This window comes from Ornithorhynchus anatinus, chromosome 2 (assembly GCF_004115215.2).
Source record: "Ornithorhynchus anatinus isolate Pmale09 chromosome 2, mOrnAna1.pri.v4, whole genome shotgun sequence".
In the NCBI taxonomy this organism is placed as follows: domain Eukaryota; kingdom Metazoa; phylum Chordata; class Mammalia; order Monotremata; family Ornithorhynchidae; genus Ornithorhynchus; species Ornithorhynchus anatinus.
In genome coordinates this window covers 34,797,022-34,809,418 of record NC_041729.1, presented here as the reverse complement: position 1 = coordinate 34,809,418, position 12,397 = coordinate 34,797,022, and the positions used below count along the sequence as shown (strand labels likewise).

The window sequence follows — 12,397 nt, the reverse complement described above, 5'->3', positions numbered from 1 at the left end:
CAACTGGATAAATAAATGAAGGTTTCAGGCACTGCACTCACCGCTGGGATAAGTACAAGCTAATCATGTTGGACACAGTCCCTGTCCCACATGGGGCTCACAATCTTAATCCCCATTTTACAGATGAGGTACTGAGGCACAGAGCAGTGACCTACCCAAGGTCACACAGCAGACAAATGACAGACCTGGGATTAGAACCCAGGTCCTTCTGACTCCCAGGCCCGTGCTCTATCCACTAGGCCATGCTGCTTCTCTGCACAGTTTTCCCATCTGGAAAGGATCCATGCCATCTTGCCTATTTCAGGCGGCACCAGATCGTGCGTGAGGAAAGTGCAGATTGCTTACTTATCTCAGCGTGGCTATTCTCAGTGAGGCTAGAGGCACCTGATCACAGGGATTTGGGGTTGGCATTATTAGATGCTTCTTCTCATGTCCTTATCCCCAATCAGACATCTTTCCAGAACTGTGCATAAGTAAGAATTTCATCCTTTGCTGCAGTGAAGCCCTTGCTGAGAAAGGTCTCTGCAAGGAGCTGACACGCCAGCAGGCCTACACTGTCTGCTCTTCACTGCCTTCATATGAATTTGCGCCTCTACAATGGCCTCGGAGCATCACCGAGGCTTCCATCCGCTCAATTTGGCTGTGTAGGCGGCTCAAGAATTATTGTGTCGGCCTGCTGGCCTGCCAGATCCTCCAGGAATTGCATACTTATCTGGGGGCCTCTGAGTTCAATTTTTTAATTCCATAACCTTAACTGTGCCGTAACACGCTGCATTATCCAAAGGTACACTCTGGTCATGAAGTGCTCTGGCGAGCTAAGGCGCTAAGAGGTCTCTTGTGTTCACACAGCTGCTGTTCTGGCTCTTTTATCTGGCGGGTCCATCCTCCTGATATCTGGAGAGGGCAGTGGGGAACACCAGAGCTGAAGGACAGATTAGAGGCAAAGCATCCTGACAATTTACAACCCCTGGTATTGAAAACAAAGCCTGGCATTCTGGACCTGAGTAGGTCCAGTGTCCTACAGATTACAATTCCCAATCAAAGGTGTGAATAGCAGTGCGCAAGGAGCTGGGTTGGCTCTTCACCCCAAGGCGGCCTAGTCTCAGAAGATACGACTGGGGGCAAGGCCATACCTAGGAAGGGACTAACTGAACCAATTTCCCTGGGCCTAATGATGAATGATAACTGTGGTATTATCTGTTAATATTTGTTAAGCACTATGTGCCAGGCACTGTACTAAGTGCTAGGGTAGCTTCATGATAGCAGGTTGGACACCGTCCATGTCTGACATGGGGTTCACAGACTTAATCCCCATTTGACAGATGAGGTAACTGAGGCCCAGAGAGTGATGGTACTTGCGAAGCGCTTACTATGTACCTGGCACTGTACTAAGCGCTGGGGTGGATACAAGAAAAATGAGCTGGACACAGTTCCTATCCAATGTGAGGCTTACAGTCTCAAGCCCTATTTTGTGGATGAGATAACTGAGGCATAGAGAAGTGAAGTGACTTGCCCAAGGACATACAGCAGACGACTGGCAGAGCCAAAATTAGGACCCATGACCTTCTGACTCCCCGGCCCGTCTTCTAGCCACCAGCCTTGCTGCTTCTCTATACCTAGGGGGTCCAATCCATCTCTGCAGCCATTCATTCATTCAATTCATTCAACAGTATTTATTGAGCGCTTACTGTGTGCAGAGCACTGTCCTAAACGCTTGGAATGTACAATTCGGCAACAGATAGAGACAATCCCTGCCCAATGACGGGCTCACGGTCTAATCGGGGGAGACTGACGGCAGAGCAAAACAGAACGAAACGAAAACAAGACAACATTATCAGGATAAATAGCAGCCATTTGAGTCAGTAGAGGGAAGACGCGAAAGCAGTCACTTGCCTGGGGTGGCTGGCACTCCAGCCAACCTTCCCCTCCTCCTTTCATTTTGCCACATGGCAACAGGTCTCCAAAACCTTAGACTGTGACCTTCCTGAAGGATAGGGGCTGTGTCTAATTCCCACTGGGTGCTCTTTCCCACCACTTAGTTCAGTGCACACACATACTTTCACTACTAGTCAATTGTATTTCTTGAGCACTTCTGGAGTGCAGAGCACTGCATTAACTGCTTGGGAGAGTACGACGGACACATTCCTTGCCCAACATAAGCCTAGAGTCTAGAGTATTGCTTCTACCACTAGTATACCTGCTATTAATAATATTACTACTTGCTAAGAGGGGCAAGGCCAATTAGGGCTTGGGGCCTGGAGCTCTCTGTTAATAATACAAATAACTGAAGTACTTGTTAAGGACGCACTATCTGCCAAGTTAAAGTTCACTCTGAGGCAGCAGAGGCAGGAGAGCTTTTCATGTTTGTGGGCCCCGCGTTTGCTCCTTCTTGCTCCCCGTTTTCCTGTCCCCTTCCCACCCCGCTGCCCACCTGTACCCTGCCATTCTCGCTGCTCTGTTCCACTGTCGTCCCCGCGGAGCTCGCAGCCTAAGTAGGAGGGAGAACAGGTACTGAATCCCCATTTTACAGATGAGGAAACTGAGGCACAGAGAAGATAAGTAATAATAATAATAATGTTGGTATTTGTTAAGCGCTTACTATGTGCCGAGCACTGTTCTAAGCGCTGGGGTAGACACGGGGATCAGGATGTCCCACGTGGGGCTCACAGTCTTAATCCCCATTTTACAGATGAGGTAACTGAGGCACAGAGAAGTTAAGTGACTTGCCCACGGTCACACAGCTGACAAGTGGCAGAGCTGGGATTCGAACTCATGAGCCCTGACTCCAATGCCCGTGCTCTTTCCACTGCGCCACGCTGCTTCTCTTGCCCAAGGTCACGCAGGAGTCAAGTGGCAGAGCCGGCATTAGAACCCAGGTCCTCTGATTCCCGGGCCCACATTCCCTCCACTAAGACCACACTGCTTCTCCAGCATAATAATAATTTTGGTATTTTTAAGCGCTTACTATGTGCCAAGCGCTGTTCTAAGCTCTGGGTAGATACTAGGTAATCAGGTTGTCCCACGTGGGGGCTCACAGTCTTAATCCCCATTTTCCAGATGAGGTAACTGAGGCACAGAGAAGTTAAGTGACTTGCCCAAAGTCACACAGCTGGTAAGTGGCGGAGCCAGGATTAGAATCCATGACCTCTGAATCCCAAGCCCATGCTCTTTCCACTGAGCCATGCTGGTAGTACACAGGGGTGTCATATGGAGAAGTGGCATGGCCTAGTGGATAGAACAGGGGCCTGGAACCAGAAGGACCAGGATTCTAAGTCCAGCTCTGCCACTTATCTGCTTTGTGACCTCGGGCAAGTCACTTCACTTCTATGGGCCTCAGTTACCTCATCTGTAAATAGGGATTAAGACTGTGAGCCCTAAGCACTTAGTATAGTGCTTGGCACACAGTAAGCTCTCAATAAATATCACTGAATGAATGAATGCGGGAGAGGCACTGAGTCCAACCTGATTAGCTTGTATCTACCTCAGCGCTTACAACAGGTCTGGCACATAGTAAGTGCTTAAAAAATACCATCATTATTATTATTATTCTATGGGCTCTGGTCTCTTCAGTCACATCCACACTCACACAGGGTTTTACTGCAACCGGCCCCACCTTTGAGAACGAAGGACAACTCTCAATACATCAAATATAAAGAAGGCAAAATGAAACTGATTTTCTATCAGCGGTTCCAATTTAGTCACTGGGGTTTCAAACACAGAGGGACAGAGCGGGGACAGCAGCGGAACAGAGCAGCGAGAATGGCAGAGTACAGGAGGGCAGCAGGGTGGGAAAGGGACAGGAAAATGGGGTGCTAGAAGGAGCAAACGGGGGGGGGCCCACAAAACACTCTCCTGCCTGTGCTTCCTCAGAGTGAACTCTGAAACTTTCTGCTTCTTAAATGGCCCCTTGGAAGGCTGAGCCCAAAGCAACCCAGCTCAATCTGGGTACAGGGTGGTTTTAGTGGAGCAGCACGGGTGGCTCCACTCTTGAAAGACCACCCCCATATTCCACAGGCCTCCTCCAAGAGGCCTTCCCTGACTAAACCCTCCTTTTCCCTTCTGTCACTCCGTTCTGCATCGCCCTAACTGCTCCCTTTTTTCAGCCTCTCTCCCAGCCCCCACAGAAATTATGTCCATATCTATCATTTTTTAATTTATATTAAGGTCTGTCTTCCCCGACTAGACTGTAAGCTTGTTGAGGGCAGGGAATGTGTCTGTTTATTGTTATAGTGTACTCTCCCAAAAGCTTAGTACAGTGCTCTGCATATAGTAAGCACTCAATAAATATAATTGACTAAAACTGACTGACTGACCTGGCGGGGGGGGGGGGGTAACTAATACATTTCCAGGGTCTGTCTTGTCCACTCCATTCGAATGACCACCACTTTGTTCTGGGCCCTTGTAATATCCCAGCCTGGCTGCTCCATTAGCCTCCGTGAGGAACCAGTGGGGCCCAGTGGAAAGAACAGGGGCCTGGGAATCAGAAGGCCTGGGTTCTAATCCCGGCTCTTCCACTTGCCTGTTGGGACTTGGGCAAGTGACTTCGCTTCTCTGTGCCTCAGTTTCCTCATCTGTAAAATGGGGATTAAATACCTGGTCTCCTTCCCCATTAGATGAAGCACCGCATATGGAACACAGATACTGTCTGGTCTGATTTGATTGTACCTACCGCAGGGCTTAGTACATTATAAGTGGTTAAGAAATAGCACTAGTAATAATCACCCTGCTCCCACTCTCTCCCTTCTCTAGTCCATATATTACTGTGCTGCTTGGATCATTTTTCAAAAACGGTGGTGCTGCTTGGATCATTTTTCAAAAACGGTGGTCATTCTGCACACATCTCCCCTCCTCAAAAACCTCCAATGGTTGCCTGTTCCTCTCCACAAACAGAAACCCTTAACCACTGGCTTTAAAGCACTCAGTCAGTTCTCTCCTGGTACTTATCCACGTTCTTCTCCCGGCACACCTCGGCTCGGACTTTTCCTTCCTCTGAAGCCAACTCACTCCAGGTGACTCGTTCTCATCTCTCCAACTGCCGATCTCGGGCTCACATCCTCCTCCCGGCCTGGAACACTCTCCCACTTCATATCTGAGCGACCACAGCTCTCCCCATCTTCAAAACTCTTCTGAGATCACATCTCCTCCAGGAGTACTTCCTTGATTAACCTTTACTCTCCCCACCTTATATCTCCCAACTGCAACTTCAAGTTCTCCCACCCCAACAAAGCACTTAAATACTCACAACCCCAATTTATAAACATATCTAATGTACTCTTATTTCTTCCTCCTTTGTGTAACTTCAGTATCTGTCTCCCTCCTTAGCCTGTAAACTCCCTTAAGGCAGTTATTATGAAGGAGGGAAAGGGTCTTTTTGGTATTATGTTCCTCCCCAACAGCTAAATACAATGGGCTGCACTCAATAAATGCTACTAATAAATGAATAGCTGTGTGGCCTCGTGGAAAGAACACGGGCCTAGGAGTAGGTGGCCCTGGTTCTAATTCCGGCTCTGCCAGCTGTCTGCTGTGTGTCCTTGGGCAAGCCATGTAACTTCCCTGGGCCTCCGTTTCCTCCTCGGGAAAATGGGGATTCAATGCCTGTTTTCCCTCCTACTTTGATTATAAGTCCCACGTGGGACAGGGACTGTTTCCAACCTGATTAACTTGCATCTACCCCACCCATTAGAATAGTGTTTAATACATAGCAGATATAATAATAATACAGTCCCAAATATTTAGTACACTGCTGGGCACACAGAAGGCACTCATATCAATCAACAATATTTACTGAAAGCTTACTGTGTACACAGCACTGCACTAATCGCTTGGGAGAGTAAACACAACACAGTTGGTAGGCACGTTCCATGTCCACAAGGAGCTTACAGTCCACAGAGAGCCTTAAATCAACACAGGCTATTGACTGAATGAAAATAGCTTGTTTTTGTATTGGGCTTTTATTTTTCCAAAGTGATGACACCAAAATTACCTCATTTACCTTCACAGCATCCCTAGGAAACAAGTATTCTTATTCCCATTTTAGGGGTGAGACAACTGAGGCACAAAGAGGTTAAGTGACTTGGCCAAGGTCACACAGCAGCCCACTCGTAAACCTTTACAGCTTGTTCAGGGCTCCTGAATTCTGTGCCAACCTTGGGTCCTATTTCTGTAGAGGGCTGGTGGCCTCAAAAAGAGCACCGTTAAGCAGGAAGTAGAATAATCGAGCCGACGGATCCCCAGGTCTGATCCTGGGATGTTTTTTGTGGGAGCAGGGAAAGGAATGGGCCCAAAACTGTAAAACACTGCTCGTGTCTTCGGGATTCCTGGCCCGAATATTCACGTGTAAGTCAGCTGCGAAGAGGGTCACTGTGAGGCAGCAGATAAACAGAGACAATTTTCAACTCCTGGCTGCAGAGCATCCCCTTAGTGCCAGATTTCCAACCCGGACACTGGGGGATCATCTCAGACAGTCTGGCTAAAGTTCACAGTCACGGGTTTTAGGAGGATCCAGATTGATAGAGTTTTTGAAGTTGTTCTCCCTACTCTATGTCTTCTATCCAAGCTAGCACTTAGTACATTGGTCTGCACAGTAAGTGCTCAATAAATACAGTTGCCTGACTTGACACATGGTAAGCACTTAACAGATGCCACTATTATTATTGCTATTATCGCTGTCCACCGATTAGACTGTGAGCCCGTCATTGGGCAGGGATGGTCTCTATCTGTTGCCGAACTGTACATTCCAAGCGCTTAGTACAGTGGTCTGCACTTAGTAAGCACTCAATAAATACTATTGAATGAATGAATTGTCCTGTGAGCAGGACACTAAGCAGAAAATGCATGCAGCATTTGCAGCATGATGGGGGAAAGGAACCGGGTGTCACCTCTATGGCTTGGTTACTCCAGGACAACCGAATTTTTCCTCCACACACTTTTCTCCCCTTGGTTATTTAGCGCCTTTTGCTCCCTCCTGCTTTTCCCTCATTTCATCCACAGGAAAGCTGCCTCGCCTTGCCTGCAGTGACACCTTCTGGCAAACACCCTGCCGCTGAACCACAGACCTTCCGCACCGGACTGAAGCTCAACACCTCTAAAAGGGGATGCAGACTCCCGCCGTGGAATCTAGCTGGGCGGCAGTCCCCCCCGCCAAAGCCCCATAAGAATCAAATGAATATTTTAAAAACCCACTTGGCCCTTCTGCTCCCCCTCTGTCAAATGGTGAAATGCTTTGCTCTGTTTGAGAGGTAGTTTTTCCCTTCAAAAGGAAAGATAATAATAATAATGATCATTTTGGTATTTGTTAAGCACTTACTATGTGCCGTGCACTGTTCTAAGCACCAGGTAGATACAAGGTAATCAGGTTGTCCCACGTGGGGGCTCACAGTCTTAATCCCCATTTTCCAGATGAGGGAACTGAGGTACAGAGAAGTTAAGTAACTTGCCCAAAGTCACACAGCTAAGTGGCGGAGCCGGGATTAGAACCCACAACCTCTGACTCCCAAGCCCATGCTCTTTCCACTGAACCACGCTGCTTCTCAAAGATGACAGAGGATGGCTAGAACTGGGTCTTCTTTCATTCATTCACTCATTCAATCGTATTTATTGAGCACTTACTGTATGCAAAGCACAGTACTGAGCATCTGGGAGAGTACGATGTAACAATAATCAGACACATTCCCTTCAGATTAGCTGCCATGGACTGTTGGAAAACAAGTCAGATTTCCCTTCAGGCCACGGGAAGGTGGTTGCTGGGCCTTGAGCCAGTCATCCATCATCATCCTCTGCTCCACCCAATGCATTTCAATCCCCCAGTGGCTCCCCCCTCCAGCCAGATGTTTCCAAAAGGTCAAATGGGTGCACTGCTACTGTTAGCCATATTGCACTTTAGCTGTGCCTCTATTTTTCTTTTTCTGGGGCCATCTGGGCAGAGTGATTGGATGGCTAAATTGGGGCTCCGCTCCTCATGGGCACAGCCCTACAAAATCTCAACCCCACCCAATAAATCAAATATTGGTTTTTACACTGTGTTTACTATACGCAGAGCACTGAACTGAGCACTTGGGAGAGTACAACAGAATTAGCAGACACGTTCCCTGGCCGTAAGTAGCTTACATTCATTCAATCGTATTTATTGAGCGCTTACCGTGTGCAGAGCACTGTACTAAGAGCTTGGAAAGTACAATTTGGCAACTCATAGAGACAATCCCTACCAACAATGGGCTCCTGGCCTTGCAGCTCCCTTGCCCATGGGACTGAGCCAGTCATGCGGGCCTCCATAGAAGGATATGGCCTACCAGCATAGAATAATAATGTTGGTATTTGTTAAGCACTTACTATGTGCCCAGCACTGTTCTAAGTGCTGGGGTAGATACAAGGGAATCAGGTTGTTCCACGTGGGGCTCACAGTCTTAATCCCCATCTTACAGTAGAGGTAACTGAGGCACCGAGAAGTGAAGTGACTTGCCCGAAGTCACACAGCTGACAGGTGGCAGAGCCGGGATTAGAACCCGTGACCCCTGACTCCTAAGCCCGTGCTCTTTCCACTGATCCACAGTGCCTCTCTAGGACTCAGAAGCTTCAGTGCTCTGTCCCCTATGAATTGGCAGGGTAATCAGGACATTTTAGTGATAAAAGAAAAGGAAAAAACATGTTTTTCCACTTCACCCCCATGGTTTCCCCAAACAATAAATATGGGAAGAAGCAGGGCCTAGTGGAAAGAGTACGAGCCTGGAAGTTGGAAGGACTGGGTTCTAATCCCAGCTCTGCCACTTGTCTGCTGTGTGACCTTGAGTAATGACTGAATTTCTCTGTGCCTCAGCTACCTCATCTGTAAAATGAGCATTAAGATGGTCACACATGGACTGTGACCAAACTGACTAGCTTGCATTTATTGCAGCCCAAATACCATAAAAAACAAAACCGCTTCGTGTTGATCCTCAAAAGTGATTGTAAATCAGCATAATAATTATGGAATTTGTTAAGCCCTTTGTGCTAGGCACTGTTCTAAACACTGGGGTGGATACAAGCAAATTAAGTTGGACACAGTCAATATCCCACATGTGGCTCACAGTTTCAATTCCCACTGTACAGAGGAGGTGACTGAGGCACAGGGAAGTGAAGTGACTTGCCTAAGGCTACACAAAAGGAAAGTGGCGGAGCCAGGATTAAAACCCAGGTCTTTCTGACTTCCAGGCCCAGACTCACTCCTTGGGTTATAAAGAAGACTAAAAATAAAATGTTGGTATTTGTTGAGTGCTTACTATGTGCAAAGCACTAAGCGCTGGGGTAGATACAGGGTAATCAGGTTGATCCACGTGAGGCTCACAGTTAACAGCCATTTTACAGATGAGGTAACTGAGGCACAGAGAAGTTAAGTGACTTGCCCATAGTCACACAGCTGACAAGCTGGAATTCCAACCCATGACCTCTGACTCCCAAGCCCAGGCTCTTTCCACTGAGCCATGCTGCCTCTCTTAATAGAGTAATAGAGGCTCTTTAGCCCTGACAAAAGAAGACTTCCAGAGCACCTTTTCCCATTGTGTGACCCCTGAAGTCACCCTACCAGCTTGGTCGCAGAGGCTGGCAGATGAAAGGCTGATATCCTGGATTTAGCCTGCTGCGGAGCTGAGAGATCCTGAGACCTGCTGCCATCATTCTCTGGACTTCCATGTACCACATCCTCCCACGGTCCTGGAATGTCCTCCCTCCTCATTTCCGCCAAACTAATTCTCTTCCCCTCTTCAAAACCCTACTAAGAGCTCACCTCCTTCAAGAGGCCTTCCCAGACTGAGCTCCCCCTTTTCCCTCTGCTCCCCCTCTATCCCCCCTTCACCTCCCCTCAGCTAAGCCCTCTCTTCCCCCCTTTCCCTCTGCTCCTTCCCCTCTCCCTTCCCCTCCCCTCAGCACCGTGCTAGTCCGCTCAACTGTATATATTTTCATTACCCTATTTATTTTGTTAATGAGATGTACATCACCGTGATTCTATTTATTGCTATTGTTTTAATGAGATGTTCATCCCCTTGATTCTATTTATTGCTATTGTTTTTGTCTGTCTGTCTCCCCCGATTAGACTGTAAGCCAGTCAAAGGGCAAGGACTGTCTCTATCTGTTACCGATTTGTACATTCCAAGCGCTTAGTACAGTGCTCTGCACATAGTAAGCACTCAATAAATACTACTGAATGAATGGACTGTATGCTCATTCTGGGCAGGGAACATACCTGCTAATTCTGATGTACTGTAACAATAATAATAATGTTGGTATTTGTTAAGCGCTTACTATGCGCAGAGCACTGTTGTAAGCGCTGGGGTAGATACAGGGTAATCTGTAAATTGTCCCACGTGAGGCTCACAGTTAATCCCCATTTTACAGATGAGGTAACTGAGGCACAGAGAAGTTAAGTAATTTGCCCACAGTCACACAGCTGACAAATGGCAGAGCCGGGATACAAACCCAAGACCTCTGACTCCCAAGCCTTGGCTCTTTCCACTGAGCCACACTGCTTCTCACTCTCCCAAGTGCTTAGGACAGTGTTCTGTACATAGTAAAAAGTCAATACCACTGATTGATTCCAGAGGAGGGAGATCCAGAAAATAGGGCAGCTATTAACCTCCGATGCTCTGTAAAGGTCTTCCCTTCTAAGGGAATTTTGGGAAGAAACAATGCTATGGCTTAAGCAAGAGGTACAACTATTGTATCCCAGCCCCTTTCCAAGTGGTGTATCCTTCTGATTCCCTTCAGAAACTTGACCAAATTCTCTTCCCTCATGGCAGTGGTAGTGATTGGTGTTAACACATTTCAGAAATCAGTCTGAGGTTGACGCTTCTTTCTTCTAGTCCGACTCCTTGGAAGGAGGGCAGGGAAGAGAGGGAATGAGGGACGCCATGCTTGACTGAAACAGCAGAGGAAAACCCTAAAGGGAACTGTAATGGCAAAGGAAGTCACAACCCCGTGATTTCCAGAGGCAAGGTAGTCAGCCATTGCAGTGGAGAGGTGGCCCTAGACTGAAGAAGCATTGTGGGTGGGGCTTACCAGGTTCCAGAAAAGGGGATTAAAGATGATGCACAGGACCGCAGCCACAAAGCTGAAATCTGCCAGGTCGACATAGCCGAGCAGTTTGGTCATACCGGAAAGATCCACCTGAAAGGAATGGAGCCGAGTTAGCTGGGGGACCAAGAACCAAGTATGCCATTGCTCCTGAATGCTCGGGGAGCGGGGGTCTGGAGGCTGGAGGCTGTTCCTTAACACTCCCCTCTAGGATCCTCCATCCTCTTCGGAGGGTTGTGTCAACAGTCAACTTTACTCTCACTAGAGCTGCAGGCCCAGGCAGCTGGGCACTGCCTGATCACCCTTCCCCCTACCACCCCGTGGGGCTCGATTTCAGAGGTGGAGACATACTTGCTCAATTTCTTTCTCAAATGCACGCACTCCTTTTACAACTGGGATGTGGCACGTCTGGGCTTTTAAGATCTATTTTGTTAGGCTGTTTGGGTTACTTCTTACATAACAGCCTACGTCTGTCTTTTACTCATACTTTTCCCAACTCTCGGACAGTGAAAGGACCACTGAGCTTGGAGCTAGGACCCCTGAGTGCCAGCTCTTTCCACGATTCACCATTTGGCTTTGGGCAAATCACTTCTCTGTGTCTCCATCTCCTCCCCAGTGAAATGGGGACACCGGTTCCAACCTCTCTTGACTTCACTGGGTAGGGGAAAAAACTGAGACTGTAGATAGGGAAGTGTTTAGATGTCTGGAGAAGAAAGGTGCTATAGAAATGCAAGGTCTTATTATCATTATTTCCTTATTCTTGAAGCTAGCCCTCCTGTTGGCCCATTGGACAAAGCATGGCTGTAGGAACCAGAAGCTTTGGGTTCTATTCTTCGTTCTGCAAATGGGGAATTGCTAGTTCCATCAATCGATCACTCATATTTATTGAGCGTTTCCCGTGTCCAGGGCACTGTACTAAGTGCATGGCTAGTTCAATCAATCCATCACTGATATTTATTGAGCGTTTCCTGTGTTCAGGGCACTGTACTAAGTGCTTGGGAGAGTACAGTATAACAGAGTTGGTAGACACATTCCCTGCCCACAACAAACTCACAGACTAGAGTGGGCTAGTTGGGGCCATACCTTCAGAGATGAAGGCTTCTGACCAAAGAATCTATTATTTCCCTAATCTCTCCTAATGTGCCTCCCCAGTGTAAACTGTAAACTACTCAGCATTCATGTGCATCCACTCTGTAATGTAATAATAACTGTGGTAAGTTAGGGACTTACTATGTGCCAAGCACTGCACTAAACACTGGAGCAGATACAAGATATTCTGGCCCCATTCTTGCAGCCTAAGTAGGTGGGAGAACAGGTACTGAGTCCCCATTTTAAAGATAAGAAACTGAGGTGCAGA

General features: G+C 47.7%; 1 protein-coding gene across 5 annotated transcripts in view; it reads right to left on the bottom strand.

The window, feature by feature from the left end:
• The window catches only part of PEMT (phosphatidylethanolamine N-methyltransferase), a 157,237-nt gene that overhangs the window by 128,106 nt on the left and 16,734 nt on the right, over positions 1–12,397 (bottom strand). For all 5 annotated transcript variants that reach the window (XM_007656627.4, XM_007656632.4, XM_007656619.4 and 2 more), the window contains exon 2: positions 11,026–11,133. In XM_007656627.4, the coding sequence (XP_007654817.1) occupies positions 11,026–11,118 (93 nt within the window). In that variant the 5' untranslated portion in view covers positions 11,119–11,133. The remainder of the gene's footprint in view (positions 1–11,025; positions 11,134–12,397) is intronic.